The sequence below is a fragment of the Indicator indicator genome, chromosome 25, assembly GCF_027791375.1.
Source record: "Indicator indicator isolate 239-I01 chromosome 25, UM_Iind_1.1, whole genome shotgun sequence".
NCBI classification, from domain to species: Eukaryota; Metazoa; Chordata; class Aves; order Piciformes; family Indicatoridae; genus Indicator; species Indicator indicator.
Window position 1 is genome coordinate 6,401,514 of NC_072034.1, and position 19,164 is coordinate 6,420,677.

The 19,164-nt window shown below is 38.8% G+C and overlaps 2 protein-coding genes across 2 annotated transcripts in view; both read right to left on the reverse strand.

Annotated features, from left to right (window-relative positions):
* Positions 1 to 100: 100 nt before the first annotated feature.
* On the reverse strand, positions 101 to 16,000 carry BBS7 (Bardet-Biedl syndrome 7). Its single transcript, XM_054392157.1, has 19 exons — positions 15,965 to 16,000; positions 15,522 to 15,587; positions 14,702 to 14,764; positions 14,146 to 14,321; positions 13,759 to 13,945; positions 13,018 to 13,090; positions 11,969 to 12,085; positions 11,114 to 11,244; positions 10,304 to 10,388; positions 8,627 to 8,729; positions 7,864 to 8,056; positions 6,641 to 6,715; positions 5,559 to 5,624; positions 4,110 to 4,249; positions 2,984 to 3,148; positions 2,154 to 2,263; positions 1,938 to 2,041; positions 914 to 1,037; positions 101 to 237 (listed from the first exon to the last, which is right to left on the reverse strand). Exons 1-19 carry the CDS (start codon positions 15,998 to 16,000, stop codon positions 101 to 103), a joined length of 2,151 nt encoding a protein of 716 aa, XP_054248132.1.
* A 1,167-nt stretch (positions 16,001 to 17,167) lies between these two features.
* TRPC3 (transient receptor potential cation channel subfamily C member 3) overlaps positions 17,168 to 19,164 on the reverse strand; it is a 35,065-nt gene continuing 33,068 nt past the window's right edge. Inside the window, exons 11-12 of the mRNA XM_054392156.1 lie at positions 19,066 to 19,141; positions 17,168 to 17,310 (exon numbers count right to left, since the gene is read on the reverse strand). Of these exons, the coding sequence (XP_054248131.1) occupies positions 17,168 to 17,310; positions 19,066 to 19,141 (219 nt within the window). The remainder of the gene's footprint in view (positions 17,311 to 19,065; positions 19,142 to 19,164) is intronic.

Below are 19,164 nucleotides of genomic sequence, written 5' to 3' on the forward strand. Positions count from 1 at the left end.
ACAACAAAAGAGTAAAAGTATTGTCCTAGAAAATTGTTTTGGACTTGACACTGAACTGCCTTGATTTAAAAAAAAAAAAAATTACTCTGCTTTCTCCTTGTTAAGCTGCAGCTTCAAAAAAAGCAATTAGTCCGTCTTGATCACAGCCATCCAGAATCTCCAGGAGAAGAGGAACTTTGGTTTTCACATTGGTGCCTTTAAATTTAAATTTGTCTATGAAGAGATCTGTGATCATACCTGCAAAGATATAATGACAGGACTTATTACGGGCCTTGTTTCCATTATGAGGTATCTCTATTTTTAACTATTTATGTACCAACTATTCTACTTCATGCTGGGTTTAGAGACAAGACTCTTTTTAAACTTTGTATTTTAAACAATTATTTACTTCTAAAAGAACCCCAAAACACTGTTAAACCAGTCCAGATTTCAGCCTCTTTCCAAAGTGTGTATTTCTGCCTTAGAATTGCCACATCAGAAACACTAAAAAGAGAGATGGATAACGAGGGCTCTGCTTCCACTGTATGTACATAGAGTTACCGAAGCTGGTGTCTAGCAGAGATTCTCTATACTGAAAACTGTACAGGGGACATTAGAGAAGGTTACAGAATTTTCTTCACTAAATTAGATCAGCTTCTACGAGTCTCTCTTCCCACTTCATGTGCATTTTTCTGGTTTGGTTTGGTTGGTTGGTTTGATTTTTGTTGTATTTGTTGTTGGTTTTATTTGTTTGTTTGGGATTTTATTGTTGTTACGTTTGTCTGTTTTGTTTTCTCGATGTTTTGTAACACTGAACCACTCAGAAGTTAAATCTTTTTTGTTAATACCAACTTCATAACTATTTTAGTCATGTTCAGCATGCTCTCTAGATATGGAGTTGCATTTAAATAAAAATTTGAATTAATCAACAAACCATAAAGTCTCTCAAGATGGGCAGGTTGTCTCTTGTATTCTTCAAGCAGCTGATCTGCTTCTTCCAAAATGCTACGGTATTTTGGTAGCAAGAAATCCACATTTCCTTCATGGACTTGTAATTCCTCAAAGACATTTTAAATTGTAACAATTAACAGCAGTTAAGTATCATAAGAGCATAAAAGAGTAAAGAGAAAATTAAGCTTGCATCTGACAGGACGAAGTACTTCAGGAACAAAACAATTCCCTTCTAAACTAGCAAGAGTTATTTTCTAAATGCCTCGTTTTCTGGTCTAAAGAAACGTCAGTTGTTACTTTTCACTTCCTAGAACGGCTCAGGTTGGAAGGAACCTTAAAGATCATCTCCTCCAATTTCCCTGCCATGGGCAGGGATGCCTCTCAACTAGACTCGGCTGCTCAAGGCCTCATCCAGCCTGGCCATGAACACCCGCAGGGAGGAGCCACCCACAACCTCCCTGGGCAGCCTGTTCCAGAGTCTCACCACCCTCATACTGAAGAACTTCTTCCTAAATCCAGTCTAACCCTACTCTCCCTCAGCTTCAAACCATTCCCCCTTGTCCTATGGCTAGACACAATTAGAAATAGTCCCTCTTCAGCCTCCTGTAAGATCCCTTCAAGTATTAGAAGGCCCCTCCAGGCTCTTCTCTAGGCTGAACAACCCCAGCTCCCTCAGCCTATCCTCACAGAAGAGGTGCTCCAGCTCTTGGATCATCTTTGTGGCCCTCTTCTGGACTCGCTCCAACAGCTCTGTGTCCTTTTTATGATGGGGACACCACAATTTGACACAGTATTTGAAGTGGGGTCTCATAAGAGCAGAGGGGAAGAATCACCTCTCTTGAGCTGGCCACACTTCTCTTGATGCAGTCATAGACAAGATTCTCAAAATCCTGTATATTCCAGCTTCCAGCTCCGAGTCCTGCCAGAGCTACACCACAGCACAGCCCAGCCCTGTCTGACAATACAATCACCCATAAACATCTCTCCACAGAAGTCCAGATACTTACTCTCAAAGCATCTATCAAGTGAACCTTCTTGGCCAACAGCTGCTGATATTCTAATTTAGGATGGATAAGCTTTAATGTGTGCCTCACAGATTCTTCATTTACATCTAGTAGGAAGTAAAGAAAAATAAAATCACAACAAGGAAACAAATAATACATATTCCACTGAAAGAATAGAGAATGAAGTCAAAGACAGCAAAATGGAGAAGGAAGTTTTACCATATGATATGCTGAGATTGATCTTCCTTTTAGTAGCCTCTTTGGAAAGCACATCTTTTAGGATGGATATTGTAGAAATGTTGTCAGACTTGAAACATCCCTCACCTTTTCTACAAAGGAAGAAAAATTTAAATGAACAAACTTACACCACCTAACTACTTTCTACATTAGGAGCAGACAACATGTATGGTAAGATGGAAACAGGCTGGAATCTGTATAATTATAACAGTTAATTTTTCCATACTTTACAGTTCCATTTCAGATGGACACATATCTTCCTTCAGAAAGTTATATAAGTGATTAATATGAGAACAGAGTATTAAATCTTACCACTGAAATAGTATTTGCCTAATCTAAGTTTCAGGAAAAGAAGATTTTCAGCTTAATGCTTATCACATTTTTGTTTGCATGAGTATTAAATGCTTTCTAAGTTATTTCTGCTCCTCAATAAAAAAAAAAGGGGAAGTTAGAAAACAACAGGCATTGCACAATATTAATCAGCTATGTTCTTTAGTTCTAAAAGCAAGCAAAAAATCTTACAAATATATCAAGCTTTTCCTCCCTGGCAACTTTGGGTTTTGGACCAGCTTCAAGAAAAACCCTATTCAAGTTCCAGACTGCATCACTGAGGGATAGTGCTCACCCCTGGTAATGCCTGACAATCCTTTTAAAGAAGATTCCAGGTTCTCTTTAATGGGAGTTTTGATGGGTCTGAGGGTGGAAAGGTGAGCATGGAGTATGTGTATGAAATGGTGCTTGCAGACTGATCAAGAGTGAAAAAGACAAAAGCCCCAGCATAGTCACATTGATCTTCAGTCACTGTATTTTACCTGTATGTACTTTCAAGCTGTGTACCCAGGAAGGTGTTCTGAAAATAGAAGGTGACGCTCTCTCCAGCTGGAGTCTTTTCAGGCACTTCAGGCAGGCAAAAGACAACCCAGGAGTGAATTTCAGCGAAACTGAACTGACCTTTGAGCATCAGTGTGTTCATGGGTCTATGCCATCAGGAGATTAGAAACAAACAGTTAATAGTTGTGAAGGAGGGGCACTGTCAGTGCACTGGTTATCCATATGAAAAGTTTAGCGCTGGTCTCCTTTTAGTCAACACCCTATAAAAAGTCAGGTCTCTTGCTAAGCAGTTACATACTGCAGACTACAGCTACCTTTCTGCATTTCAAGACAAAAAGCTTTGCATACATTCAGGTTATATCTTCCAGCAGGCATGTCAGAACTGGATAAGAAATGAATTTTTGACATAGCCCATTTCAAGTTGCTAAACCTGAAACTTATGACAAAGGTAAATAACTGACAACACAGCAAACATGACTAAGAGCCCCAGCAGTTTGACATGCTGTAACCACAAACATAACATTTACATCAAGAACAAGGCATAATTTGCACATTAAGTGAAAGCAATTGGTATCATTTCCTCAATCTTTCAGCTTTATTTTGAAGCAAGCAACACTTCGGTGGCAAAGCAAGATGTTAATTGAGGCTGGGGAAAAATCAAGTAGAAAGTGCCTAAAATGCTAAGTCCCTAACAGACAGATAAGGGACCAAAGAAGTCTTGGCTCAACTTTACAGCCAAATTAGCTATGGGAAAGAATTACATTAAAAGGGTGGAGGGGAGAATGAGGTTGAAAGTGAAAAGACTGTGGTTGTCAACACAGGAGAGTTTCCTCTCCACCACACCCTCAGCTCCAATAACACATGGAGCCACACTACAGCCCATGTCAGTAAAATGAAAAATAATCTGAAAACAAAGATGAAGGATGGCAAGGGGAACCCGTAAAATCCCTATTTTCTGTCAGAAAATCCATAAAATAGAACTACAGGCTCAGAATTGTAGGTTACGGGTTAGGAATGACATACTTAAGTTTACATAGTAAACATTGTTTCAACTGGATTGTGTTGATTTTTCAAGAGAAAAGGGCATAGATTTTTCTTTGCAAATACCTGTCCTGATCAATAGAATGAGCTCTCTGATGAAGAGAAAGTGGTTTAATTTGGTATTGATGAACTTGACAGGTTTTTGGTTGAATTCTTGGAGTTACATATGCTTGAAGTGTCCCATATTGCCCTTCAATCGATCGAACCTGCAGAAATCAGAGCAGAAAAGGGAAAAGATTAAATTTATGATTATTTGGAAAAATTGGCAGATATTCCAAACATGTCAAAGACAGACTGTAGTACTTCAGAAACATGTAGACTAGTTAGAGGACTCTATTTACTTCATCAAGAATGTTTTAAAACTAGATGAAGTAGTTCCCTGTGAAGTCCTGCTGTATTAGACAAGTGAAATATTAGGAAACTTACCTTCTGATCAGTTAAAATAAAAAGTCTGTTGCTTGCTTCAAATTCTTCAGTAGCCTCATTTACTTATATTTTTCATTATGGAGCAAATACATTCTGCAGCAGTTGGCAGCAAAGAATAGGTCAAAGAACTTAACAGAGTAAAATTAATTTCAAAATCTCTTTGTAACAAAGTTCTTCCAGAACTAGTTTTGGAAAAGTAAGAGGCCAGATTCAAGTTCAAGCTTTAGAACACCCAACAAGTAGGATGCAGACACATTCAAGCATGTACTCTTCACACCTCCATACCTCAGAATGCATCAACCACTTCTGTGCTGAGACCATTTACAGACTGCACTAAGAACTTTACCACTCACACAGAACTGACAAGAAAGTGTCCTACCTATAGCACCAACACATCTATGAAAGTAGGCAGAAGAGCTGCTGAAACAGCTTTATACAAACAGAAGGGCAGACTGCAGTTCCTGAGTTCCAAGTACAGAGTTGCTTCATAACCTTGATTATGTCATGTCTCCTATTTTATAAAATCTCAGAACTCCAAAAGCAGAGTTGTACAGGAAGAAAACCACTCCAATTATTTTAATAAAAGTAAGTGACTCAAAAACTCTCTTTGGAAATCAAATCACCAAGACTCAGAAATTGTATTGCCTGTATAAGCACAGAATGCCTGAATTTGCTTCCTCTCCAAAACACAAATCTAGACTATATTCCCTGGTTACTTTCCAGTGTAACTTCCTTCAAACAATTCCAAGGACAAAGAGTGCTAGAGCTTTCCTTCCCATGCCTTCCTGCACTTTAAGTTCCACACCCTGACTCCAAAATCAAGTATTTTCACTGTGATTTTTCCACTGCTTTCATCTTCAAGACACACGAGAAGGACTCCAGGCTCTCCTGTAAGCCTTAGAAATCCAACAGACACATATAAAGAAGCATAAGCCCCAGATTATAAGGTCCTCAGGAAACAAGCAGCAGTAGAAACTGGACTGATCACTCACTTAGGTTAAGCAGTCAGTGCAGGCAGAGATCTCTGTTGCTAAGCAGACATCTACATAACCATTAATTTATTATGGAAAACATATTGGAGCATTTTACCTTGAGTTCCAGTCTTGTAGTATTTGCTTGGCATCGGTAAGTGGCAAGAAGAAAGTTGCTATTTGGCTGTAAACAGCAAAAATTCAGAAAAATAAGACAAAACAAGTCTGTGGATTCACAAGGTCTTAGTACTGCTCTGTTGTAACTGCAGACATGTACAGTAAAATGTTTTCTATTTATGTACAGCTATTTTAAAAAAGTTAAACACAAAATGGTAATGTTTGGTTCCCTTGAGTATTCTAATTAATTTTAATGATGATAGAATTAAAAAAAAAAATCTCCATATAAGGAGCAATCAACTGAAGACTCTTACACTTGTTCATACCACCATAAAAATTAGATAGTTATTTTTTGTCTGAAGAATGCATGTCAGCCTGCCCCACTCATCTGCAACATTAGTCCAACATCCAAAATCTAAACATCAGTAAGAAAACACACCAAAAAGCCAAATTAATCCTCATGAATTACAGGAATCTTAAAATAAAATATTGATTTCTGAAAGCTCCAGGGTAGAACAATCCTGTGCAAATTGAGTTCTTAAAATACTCAGAAGAATGTTAGAAGGAAAATGAATTCACAGAAGATTTTCATAATGCTGAAGTAGTTCTGGATTTCCTCTCTGGCTCTAAGTACCATTAGTAATTCTATAAATATTTAATTTAATAATTATTGCCTTTAAAAATGCACTTAAACATATGAGTCCCCATGCAGCAGAATCTTCATGTTCTAAAGTAAGAAATATGTTCCTCACCTAAATTAGTCTGCAGTAAATACACATGATACTGGTAAAACCCAGAAGAGAACAGTGCTGAATGTGCCTTTCACATTCGTGGTCAGGCAGGAAAAAGCAAGAGAGCTGTCACTCCTGGAGCCTTTTGCACATCTTTAGCTTTGCCTTATGTCACGCCCTGTCACTAACTTGTAATTCTGCAGTATCTCTATTGAAGCTGAGCTCTCCAAAAGGACCAAATCAATACATTTCAAAGTACAAATATAAAAATCCAAACTCTGGTTTTAATATATAGTATTAAGAGGTTCCATCATGTGATCTCTATAAATATCACCTCTTTTCTTTCCCTTACCTCAGAATCACAGCTGCTAAAACTGACAACAGCAGAATTTTTATCCACATCCAGCAAGTCTACTGGGACATCACTCTGCAGAACATGAGAGGAAGGAAAAATAAAGAGCTTAAATTCCCAAGTAGCTTCTAGTGCATTTATTTTCTAACTGTCATCAATTGTTTTAGCAAAGGAGAGGCAATGATTGCTACGTGCAAGAGGCAAAAGCCTAACAGACACACAGTTTACTACTTAATCTCAGAGTAACACGATGATCTTTCTCTTATTCTGTCACGGAATCCTGAACTCTTGTGTGGCTGCCTTACAGCAACTTTAGTATAAGCTGTGTAACTGCTTTTCAGACATGAAAGTGTATTCACATCTTTCAGACATGAAAGTGTATTTCATTCATCTGCATGGAGTGTTTTAACAATTAAAGTGTTTCCTTGTTTTAATAGGGGGATTACAGTATTCATTCAGGAAACCAAGGATCAGATTACATAGTGATTACTGATCCTTTTACTTCTTACCTAGAGGTGTCTTCACTGGAATTAAATCTAATACTGGTTTAAAAATGCAGTTAAAGGGTATTAAAAAGGGTACTGCTTTAGAACTTCACAAAAGTGTCAAGAAATGTTGATAAATATACAACATACCACCTCAACCAATATTTTATCAGTTTTCTCAGAGCAGAGGAATACCAGATACTGCTTTATATATCTTTAAAGAGAAAGCATAAGTCCTGAAGGCTACATTAAATTCAGGACTAGATTAAATAATTTCCCTATTCCTCAGTTAGCTATGGAAACAGCCATTACTATAGAGCTGCATATTAGCTGTAGCTTAATACTGCTCTAATAACATCCTTACTAAAAATGAGATTTCTATTGAAAGGTGAAAAAGAAAATCCTACAATTGATAAGTGCTGCTTAAATAAGGGAGAACATGCAAAGGCAAACACTGAAGTTATATAGAAACCTGCTAGTACAGCAGGCATTTCGATCTCTTTTGGTGGTGTGCTATTGCTCTGTTCAATACAAGTTTGTTGTGTTTGTTTCCTAACAAGCATTTTCAACATTTACTCCAACAGTGCAACGCTGGACACTTCAATTGCCTCTTAGAACTAGTCAGACATTTAAAATCCATTATACTTAAGATACTATACCTCAGCTTTTTAAATCAGAAAGCATCTGAATGTTTTATTTACACGCCAAGTGAGCCAACAAGAAGAAAACCATTCTCACCTGTACCAGGACATTGTCTATAGCTGTCTGCACCTCCAAGATGAGGCTGTAGCTGGCATCATCCTTATTTAATGTAAATTTATCATTTACACTAAATGCAGGTACAGATAAAACAGCACTACTGGACTGAGAAGACTGCTGGTATTTTTCACGTTCCTGATGTACTTTCATCTGTAAGTGTTCCAATTCACTCCTAGAAAAAGGAAACCACATAGAATGTCTAAAAAAACCCCAAATTCCAGAAACTATACAAGCTGCCCTAGAAATTATGTAAATTAAGCTTGCAAGGCAATCATCTTCTGTCCACAATTTTCCAACCAGAAGTAGACTAGTGGCTTCCCTTCCACAATGATGGCAAAGATCAAATATAAACTATGTCATGTGAAAAATGTAGATTTCTCTACCTTGCCAAAAGAGATTTCTAGGAGTCACAGGAAAGGACACCTGTTTTCCTTCAAGAGTACAAAGCATTCTGAACTAGATGCTAGTCACTAGATTCCTCCCATCATTTAAAAGCTTTAAGCAGCGTGAAGGAGGGAATTTTATCTTGTTGATACTGAGGAAGAAGACCCTAGACATCACCACATGAAAGGAAGATAAAAAGAGACACTGAGATGAGGCTGCTATTCATTTCTACTTTGAAAATGTTTTACTTCTAGATACATTAATGACACAGAAAATCCAGTAAGATGGGAAGGAGAAGTGATATTTCAGCTTTTAACATTCCAATTCTTCCATTTAAATTTCTTCCTAGTGCAATTACCTTAAGGATGAAATCTTGCTCTGCATTTCTTGACTTAATTTTAGTTCTTCACCTGATCCACCTTCTCTATGGACAGGTTCTGTAGTCAGTCCTGTCAGCCAGCCTAAATCAATACATGAAGTTTATATTCTTTATAAGCTATAAAGAAAAGTCTATACTCAGCTTTTGTTATGAGTGGAGTGATCTGTGTTCCTGATACTGGGTAGAGAGAATCTTTGGAGGATTAATCTAGACACTGAGCATGATTTTTAGGAGTTTCATTCTTAATTTACAGATTGGATAACATTACTTATCCTTTTTCATTAAGTATTTTGAGCAATAAATCCTCTGTAGCAGTTTTTAACTGAGCACTTCAATTTTCTCCCACCTCTAACAAAATCCTGAACAACTGGCAGTATTATAGCTGAAAACAAAACAAAGCTGTGCCACGGGTTTATAGAAAACTGCACAGTGTGCTTTCAGATTGAATGCTGCCAGCTGAAGTGAAAAGCAATAGAAAGAAAATAATCTTTTTGTTTCCTTAATTACATTTAGTTATAAAAGTAAGTACTCACTGATTATAGTTTGAATGGGGGTTTACTGCTCTAGCTACCTCATCTAATGCATACAAACAAGTAAGACAGCATTATTAAAAAACAGACCATAAAAGCTGACCTGTCCATACTCTTTCACATTCCTTTACTGTTTCAAGTACCAACAAAGACCAGTAAAGTACCATGAACTTAAAAAAATCCACCACAGTCCTATGCTACCAGCCTTCAAATGTAGCTTTTACTGCTCTAAGCACTACTTTTCCCCATCTGCCAAAATCTCCCCAACTCAGTCTACTGCACATCCTGCTGGAGTTCACCTTGAAAATCCACAGGTGAACACGGACTTTTGCTTTTTTCTTTATGATTCATGGGTCTTTACAAGAAGCCACAAAAGAAGGCCACAGTATTGTTGTAGCCTGTCATAACAAAACAATTCATATCAGATGAGCTAGAACAATCTTTTAATCATTCAAAGACTACTTAAAAGAGGCACTTGAGCACCATTACTTCTCAATGACTGACTGAGAATTGAATCCTGCCAAAATAGATGATTCTGAATACAAGAGGTTTCAGTAGGCTAATTTTGTAGCACTGAAGATAACCGAAGATAGAGAATTAGCAATGTTTTAACCCCCAGCAGTTGCCATATGTGGCATGTTTACCATGGCCTCATGTTTACCATGGCCTCATGACAGTCAGGCCCACAGCTCAAATCCTACAGAGGGGCTGCACACACAACAAAGTTTTATTTTCTGTTAAAAGCAATAAATCCCATTTAAAGCCCTGTGGAGCTGAAAAGTAAGGAAAGATGGGAATCAATATATGTAATTAAAAAAACCATGATAAATAATCCCTTTGGACATATTCATGATTTCATCAGTTAGGCAGCAGTCCACATCAGAGAAAAATCAACTGTGGTATTACAAAGCAGAACACATTGTGAGTATCTTAAAATTAAAACCACGGTTTATGGATGGGAAACATTATTTGAAGTGTAAATATTAAATTAGAAGTGACCTTTTCCACAAAACATCATCCTGGTTCCAATCAACAAGAGATGTGAGCTGCCCTAACATCATAGCCTGCTTCATTTTTACCACATCACAATATGAGACATTTATCAAGTCAGTGATATAAAGCTTACCTGAGTATGTGGATGCTAAAATTTCATCATACCCATCTTTTCCGACACAGCCACCCTGGACTGATGCAATGCTCTCTGATAAGGCCTTCAAATAAATACATTCAAGCAAAGGGAAATATCACTGTACTCATTTTAGAAATTTGAGAGGTTTGGGGGAGGTTTTAAGTGTTGTGCTGCTCCTTTTACCTGCATCACAAAATACCTACAGAGACCCACAATACCTAGATCTACAAAAGACTAAGCTAGCTGATGACTACCTCAGCTAAATCAGGGTGTTTTAGATGCATTCTTATTCTACTCTGCATAACAAAGACATTAAAAATCAGTTCAAAGCAAGGCACGGATGGACAGTATTTTTCCAACAGGAACTCCCAATTTGACTGAAGGGTGCAATAATCACTGTGGATCAAATCTACTCCTTTAAACAATTCATAACCAAAGGTAAAAGCCTGACATCTTGCATTTATTATTTGACATGTAACAGAGAGTACACACAACATGGGGTTGCTTTTTCATTGAGAGAAGCACTGTATTAGGTTTTACTGAGGAGAAACTTCAGTAGCCAGAGTCAGAACTTTAACATACCCACTACACTATTTTAATTTTTGCTCCGTTTTCACTGTCTTGTACGTAAATATCAGAACACTGCTTTGAAGCTCATATTGTCAACATTAGAGCTATTCAAATTAAAAATAAACCCACATTTAGTGGTAGTGATCTTATAAATAGTTCTAAGTTTTGAAATATTGCTCTTCAAAAAAACCCATTCCTTTCTCCCAGCAAACAAGAGCATAATGAATGTGGGCTTACATGATCATATCGAAGGACAGGGTCATCTGCACTCTCAAAGTTATAGATTTCTAGCATTCCATCATCTCTTCCAACAAGTAGTTCTTTAACTCCATCTCCCAGAATGTCAAAACTATCAACACATAAGATACCTAATGCAAAAGAACACAAAGCTGTTTACTTCATCTTCTTTCATGTATGCCACAGGCTGCATTCAGTGACATGGAAAGAGATTACTGGTCAGCTTTCGAGATTCTATTAATGGTCTTTCAGGATGAGTCCAGCAGAGGGCTGAAGTCTCTCACCTCTGCCTGAGGTTCACGATTGTACAGTGGGTTTTACAGCCACCAACTCCAAACCAAACAGTTCCCTCCGTGGAAAGCACTCAACAGAGACTCCTTGTAGCATGCTTCTGAGGGGTTTAACCCTCCCTCCCCAAACTGTCTGTCCATACTACTGTAACTGTGCCAGCTGAAGCAGCAAGCACTCTTTGTTTCCTATAATTGATTTAAATCTACTGGTAAATGGGCTACTAGGAATTCTGGGTAGGGTGACAGAATGAAGGACTTACTTCAAGTAATCACACGTGAATCAATACTGCTTTACAAATGTTACTTTAAAAACACCGTAAAAATAAAAGTATCCCAAAGTACTGGAAATAATATGAGCAGAAAACCCAAAGCAAGGCAAACTGTTTAGAACTGCTTATAAGAAAATCAACAGAATGAAAGAGAGCTTACTCATATTAATATCATATACTGAGTAAATTACAATATGGCTCCAAAGTAACTATGAGTAAGATTTTCTGATTATTATACTGATAATAAAGCCTCAGATACGCTGGAGAGCTAAAGAGTAAACAACTGAGACACCTACCTCCTCTCTTTTTTTCATTTCCAATTTCCCACTTAGGTATAGGCTTCGCACCAGTAATTTGAGTAAGTCCCAGTTTACCATCAGAAGTTCCATATACAACTTCCTCTCCAGAATCACCTGAACACATAAACTGAATTTAGGATCGATAAAGCCAAGCACACCAATTTAAAAGATTTGAAAGTATTGTGTATCCCTCTACAGCCTCAGGGATAAAGAAAATCCCAATGTTAGTGTTGTGCAACAGAACTGTCAGGCTTTGAAATTAAAAAACAAATACATAAAACACCTCATCAGGACACCTGCTCTAACAATTTCTCCATGGCTATCACTTTTCTCTGTATGAATGCTTCCCTGCACTGGAGTTCTACTTAAAATCCAGTATTCGAAATTTCAGCAAAGATAGGGTATTAAATTGTCTTTACAGAAGAGAACAAAGAGACTGATTCAGAACATGCAAACAATCATGAATGTTGTGCCCAAGACTTAAGCACATAAGAACTGCTTTTCCAAACCAGCTCTGAATGCTGCTGTCACACAACCTAACTGAAACTAAATTAAGCATCAGATCAACACACTTAAGCGATTTCTATTAGGTTACAACAGATTAGCACAGAGGATGATCAAACTATTTTAGGATTGATCCTTCCACAGTCTTAGTTTATGTGAGCTCTACTCAATATTCTCATCCATCCATGGAGGGATGCAGCTAGAAATTCTAGTTATGGAAATCCATGTGCAAAAGAAACCCAAACCCAGAACTTTGACATGGCCCCCAAAGGTCCCATATGTAATTACACAGTAAGACCACCTTGTATCTAACTGAAGCTTTCAATTAAATGTGAATATAATTTAGAACTGTCTAAAACAGTCATATTCCTGTGGATATATTCATTTTTATCGAAGAAATGACTCTGCATAGTCAGTTTGCTGCAGCATTTTTAACAGTAGCTTAAAGATCAAGACAAAATGTCACTAACAAATACAAGCAATATATTTTAATAATACACTAAACCAACATTTAGTTATGTGTATATTGAAAATCTTGTTACCCCCATTTCCATTGTTTAGTGCAAGAACAGTAGGTGGTCCAGGAACTTCTACCTCATACAGTAAATCAGATCCCTAAAGACAAAGAGAACTATCTTGAATGAGTTGTTTGGTTTCTTAAAAAAACAAACACAAACAAAACCCCCAAACACCTCCAAAATACCAACCACAAACCAAACCCAACCCCCACAAGCATAAAGACAAAATTATTATAGGTAATAATAATAAAGGATATGCTTCACTCACACAAACTCCTACTACCTACAGGAGAACCATCTGTAAGCCAAAACAGGATGAAGTTTATATAACTAAAACACAGGACTCTTGAAATGAGTTATTATTAAAAAGAAACCTGTATATTTGTTGGGAAAATAAATTTGTTACACCACTTAACAGTGCTCAGACTTGTTGCAACAGTAATTTGCGAGAGCAAGAATTTCCAAACTGAGAAAGACCTAAACATTTAATTCCCTTATTGCTTCAAAGGGACCAATTTGTTACATACTTCCACCCACGAATTCCGAAGCCTGTTTATAGTGGTTTTATTAATCCCCATTTTTCAAGTTTATAATAATGATTTTTCTTTAAAAATAAATGTAGCAGCATTACAGACAGTAACCACCAAGTAAAATAAAATATGCTTATACTTATGTCATTTAAGCCATGCTGATAGGCTGATTCCTGTAAGAGTCAGCACAATTCTGTGGCCTCAATACATAAAACAAACAAGCGAGTATTTTAACCTGTAAAACTCTGAGAACTCTATCCTGGCACGCAAGGACTGGTGTAATGCAGTTCACTTTATCCACAGGAAGGCAGAGAACATCATTGATTTTATCTCCTGATAGGTAGTAGTGCTGGTCTTTGCAGTCACAATAATGATTATAGATGTAACTTGCACAGAGAAAGAGATCTGCTCCTGAAATATGCCTGAGAAAGAGAAAACACTTCCTGTAGCACTTTTCCAGGATAGCTGCAGTGACAACCTTTTAGCCCCACTACATTCATGCAGCAGCACTTGCAGAATCAAGGTACTTAAGTACCTGCAAGCACACAATATGGTAAAAAATTATTTCATAAAATCATGAACTAACAATCGGCTATGACAAAATGCAGAATCTCACACATACATTGCCTTGATGCTTTCAGTAAGGTTAGTTTCAAATGTAAGAAACTGCTTCCCTCTTTTTGTGAAACCTCTAACTTCTGATCCTGTAGCCACAAAAATTTTCTCTTGTGGTGTATTAAGAGCTCCTCCCAACTCCAATCTTGCGATTTTTTTGCCCGGCAGTGTCTTGAACACTGGCTGTCAATAGAAGAGGAATTTTAATCAGCACACTATTATAGCAACGGTAATCTTTTAACATAAAGGATAATACCTTTACTTTACAATTTCTGGCAAAGCTAAAACGCTATGGATTAAAAGCAGACAAAACTAACCTGTACATTTCAGAACCACAGTGCAATCAAGCATTTTTTTTAAGTCAATAAATATCAAAAGCTATATGTATGCTTTATTATTTCAGTGGTATTCAACCCAGCATGTCCTCATCACAGCTAGCTATCACAGCTAGCTAAACACCTTCCACAAGCATCTTATTACCCATCTCAATTGAAAAAGACTTTCAAAGTTCACTAGGAAGAATATTTTAAAAATAAAGTTGTAAATGAAGCATTTCCACTTACCACAGCTTCCCCTTTTTTTATGCCAAAACACGTAATAACTCCATCCTGATCTCCAACAACCACCTTCAAAAGTACAACACTTTGTTATTTTTTTATTACATGCACGGATAATTTCAAAACAACACTTCTGCTATGTTATTTATATTTCCCTGTATTCAAGTATTTTAAATTCTACAGCACTTAATCTATGTATCTGAAAGGGACCTCAAAGATAATCTAGTCCAATCCTCCTGCAGTGAGCAGGAACATCTTCAACTAGATCAGGTTGCTCATAGCCCTGTCCAACCTGGTCATGAATGTTTCCATAGATGGGACATCTACCACTTCTCTGAGCAACATGTGCCAATGTTTAACTATCCTCATGGTAAAAAAATTCTTCCATATAGCTAATCTAAATCTATCCTCTTTCAGTTTAAAGCCATTACCTCTTGTTCTATCACCACAAGCCCTTGTTCTAAATCCAGCCTTCTTATAGACCCCCTTTAAATAGTGGGATGATGCTCTAAGGTCTCCTGGAGACTTCCCCAGGCTGAACAAGGTTAACTCTCTCAGCCTGTCCTCACAGGGCAGATACTCCATATTAAGCAACAGCAAATCAGAAATTGATAAACATCCAATCTTTGTGGTTTCAGCAATACTTTTAAAAATTCCTTAGAGATTTTTTCTACTTTTTCCAAAAGTTTTCCAATAAAGTTCAAGACTCTGGTTGCAAAGTTTTTCCCTCTAAGGTGCTAACTAAATAAACTGATTAATGACGTTATCATCACAATACAGTCCTCGGTCATAAAGTGACTCGGCCGGAGCCCGCAGCAGCCACCACCTTCTGCGTCGCCTTTCGCCCCGAAGCTGGAAGAAGCCTCATCGTCTTCTGCGCTGTCACTCCCACCTGTGGGAAGACACACTCGTGAGCTGGGCACCAGGCGCCGGAGCCAGGGCTGAGGGGAGGCGCGACGGAATGCTGCCCGGGGAAGTGTCCTAGCCCTGATGAGGCGGTTCTGGAGCCGCGCGCACCCGCCGGCCGCGGTGAACAAAGCGGGAAGCCTGACCGGTCCCGGTCCCACCGAGGGGCGCTTCCCCACTCGCCGAAAGCACCACGACCGTCCTTCTCGACGGCACCGCCGCCCGCACGCAGGGCTGCCAAGACAGCTCCCCCTCACCGCCCCGCGGCCCCCGGCCGCTCCCACTGGCCCAGGCCGCTCGCCGCTGGTCCGGCCCGCTCCCCTGAGGTAACGGCTCGGCAGTGCGGCACTTAACCCGGCCTACCTGCAGGTAGTCCACTCGGGTCAGGCTCAGCTCCATTGCGGCAGCAGCAAGCGGATCCGGGCCGGGGCCGCTGTCCCGGTTCCCGCACGGCTGCCGTTACCGAGGTAACCTCCGCTTGCCAACCGGCATCGCCCGCGGCCGCTTTCTATTGGCTAGGCCTGATGGCGAAGGAGCGCAGCCTGGCGAGGCGCGCACTTCCATTGGACAGTGTCCTAGAGGGGGCGGGCCTTCGGAGGCCGCTGGGGGAGCCATCGGCCGTCTGCAGTCCCCGGCCTAGTACCTGGGAGAGCGTGAGCTATTACTGTGCTGCAGCACGGCTCAGGCAGTCGGTAACGGCGCAGTCCGAGAACGACGGCGCGCCCAGCCGGGGCGGTCAGGTACCGGCCCCCCCGACATAATCCTGGCTGTGGTGCCAAACACTAGGTCGTCACGGGGTATCAGTAAAGTAGGAATATTTTATTTAACAATGAAGCATCGGAGACATTTTTTATAACAGTGTAACAAAATACCTGACCTGCACGGAGTCTGAGATTTAAAAAAAACATTTCTACCACAGAAAGAGCAGATTAGGGCTGAGTTCACCTTGCCTGCCAAAGCAGGGGTTTAAAAAAAAAAACAAAATTGAAATAGGCCGAGTTAAGAAAGGGCAGGTATGGATACCTGTCCATACACATGCTAAACAGTTACAGTCACGCTTACCTGATTTTCATTAATTCCTTGTAATGATACTGTAAAATCTCAGCTTAAACACAGCACTAGCTCCATAAGAAAGAACAAAGATCTCAAGTAATCCTCCACCCAGCTCCAGTGTGGTACTATGAAAAATCCCGGTCATGCCCAGTTGCTGCAAGGAACAGAAGGACTACATTTTATCTGTTATTTTAATTTTTTTCTTGCTAACTTAGTGCAAAGGATTTTCAAGATGCACTCATAAACCTGTTAACATATCAGCAACTCAGACCATGATTCCATTTTAATGCATAAATGCAAAAAAATAATGATAGTTCTTGCTTTTAGACAATTGAAGAGCACAATCTTTTTGTGGTGAGTTAATAAAATTTCCTAAGACTAAATTCCAGAGAAGCTGTACATAAAGTTATTTAGTGCTAAAAATCTACAATACATTTTTCAAGTATAAGATACTGAAATATTATTGCCAATAAATAGTTGTGCTGTAGTCAAAGCTGTGGTTCCTTTGTCGACTCATTCACATCTCAACATGTTAGGATTTAGTTTCTCACTGAGTTTATGTATCAAAATGGCCAACTCTTCTGTTGCTTGGGACTTATCCTCCAAAAGTTCGTAGCGAAGACTGGAGATATCCTGCTTGATTTCCTTTAATTCACCTGCATTCACAATTGAAAGGAATACTTGTTAGCAAAGTCTGATATTAATTCAATACCACAAACTCACATCAGTGCATACTCCTGATTATTATCTCCCAATGTTCATGACAGCAGGTACCAGGGATAGGGCAGGGTGGCTTTACCTCTTCTTCATTCTCAATGAGATGTGCCTCCACCCCTAAACAGTACCAAAGGTATTTTAAGAGTCCGCTGAACTCTAATGTTGTGCTCCACGTATACAGAACATTGAAGAGTCAAAAAGTGCTTTACATAGGTTAATGAATTAATCACAGCAACACTGCTGAGCAGATGGTAAATATTAGTATCCCCTTTTAGAGAGAAAAGGCAGAGATTCTTTTCTGAAGTAAGGCGCCAAGATAACATAGGAAAAGTGTTGCAGAGCTGGCAGTAAAACTCACAGCTTCTGAGTCTCTCTCCTCTTCCTTACCAATATCCTTTGAATTAGAAAAAGTCATCCACTTTAAAATTATGTTGCAATTTGACACAAGAACAAAAATAGCATTTAAAAGAAAACAATTGTCAAGGCCAGGCTCATAACAAGCAACAGCATGTTTCCCATTATGGGATGTCAATTTTAAGAGCAGAAATTTTAAAGAAATATTTGAGTATTATTCTTCCAGCACGTGTGAGGTATGTGAATTCTTAAACAGCATCCACCACAGGAAACGATTTGTCACCTCTGAAATAAAAGACTATAAAAGAACAACTAAGTTTTCTAGTGATGCAAACAGGGAAAAATCTCTAGACTTACATTTAGGACAGCTGCAGCACATAAGAATTCAGAAGTTTTCTATATATAACTTGGGTAAGCATTCCTAGTGCAACAAAACCAGCTAAACTAGTCCAGACCAGAACTACTTATGCTAAGCAGGTATGTTTTTCTGGTGGCAGGCACACAGATCTCTTACTGACTGAACCATGATAGTTATCACCTCCAGCATATGGGGAACAAAACCATAGCTGGGGTGTTGCATTAGCCAGAGTGTAAATACACCCGATGTTGCACTCACTCCTGTTATCTTGTTTGTGAACCTGCCCAGAACTCAAGAGTTTCCTTCTTGGCCTGCGTTTTAGTGCTGGAAAGCTGGAGAAAGGAGGACAGCATTTGTCTTAGTCTCATCCCAGTGACTGAGTCAGGATGTGCACCTGGAGAATGCACTCCTCACTGCTACTGAGGGAAGTTCTGAACTGTCACCAACCACACCATAGTCAGATCCATCATTTCTCAGAAGACCTCTGATTGTACACTAAAACAGGGGTTACAGTTGTCACTTTTCTCACCACGCAGCTAACTATGCAGCTTTGTTTAATGATATGCAACTTCATGGATGAATATTCCACAGAGCTTTATGAAGGAAGGCAATACAAGTAGTTCATCCTGTAAAGTGACAAATTGTGTGTTCAGATGAATAAAAAAGATGTCCTACAACTGTGACTAGGACTCTGCAAATGTGAATAGTGGCTTCATTACAAATTTCATCTGTAACTGTGCATCACGTCTGTGCTCTTGTTTTCCACCTATAAAACGGGTCCCACTTGATTTCTCCACTTGATTCTACTCGTTCACTTTCGTTGTCACAGCTGTACTTCCAAGTAGTATCTGAGTTCAATGCATTTGAATTAGAAATAAATCCTCTTTTTACCTGAAACCTCCATTCACCACCATAATACTGATTCCTAATATAACATGGCAAAAATTATCTCTGAATATTGCAAATGCAGTCTCTTTCTTACCTTCATTTACTTCATCATTTTCTTTGTCCACTTGTGCTTTCAGAACATAACGTTTTATCAGTCTTTTCATTATTTGCTGCCAGATTAAAACAGTTATAT

Coding starts and splice junctions, on each gene's coding strand:
- BBS7 (XM_054392157.1), bottom strand. CDS start 16,000: ATGGAGCTGAGCCTGACCCGAGTGGACTACCTGCAG. Junction 10,389..11,113: donor CTGTCCTTCGATATGATCAT/GTAAGCCCACAT, acceptor ATTTATTTGAAG/GCCTTATCAGAGAGCATTGC. Junction 8,730..10,303: donor TTTAGCATCCACATACTCAG/GTAAGCTTTATA, acceptor GTATTGATTTAG/GCTGGCTGACAGGACTGACT.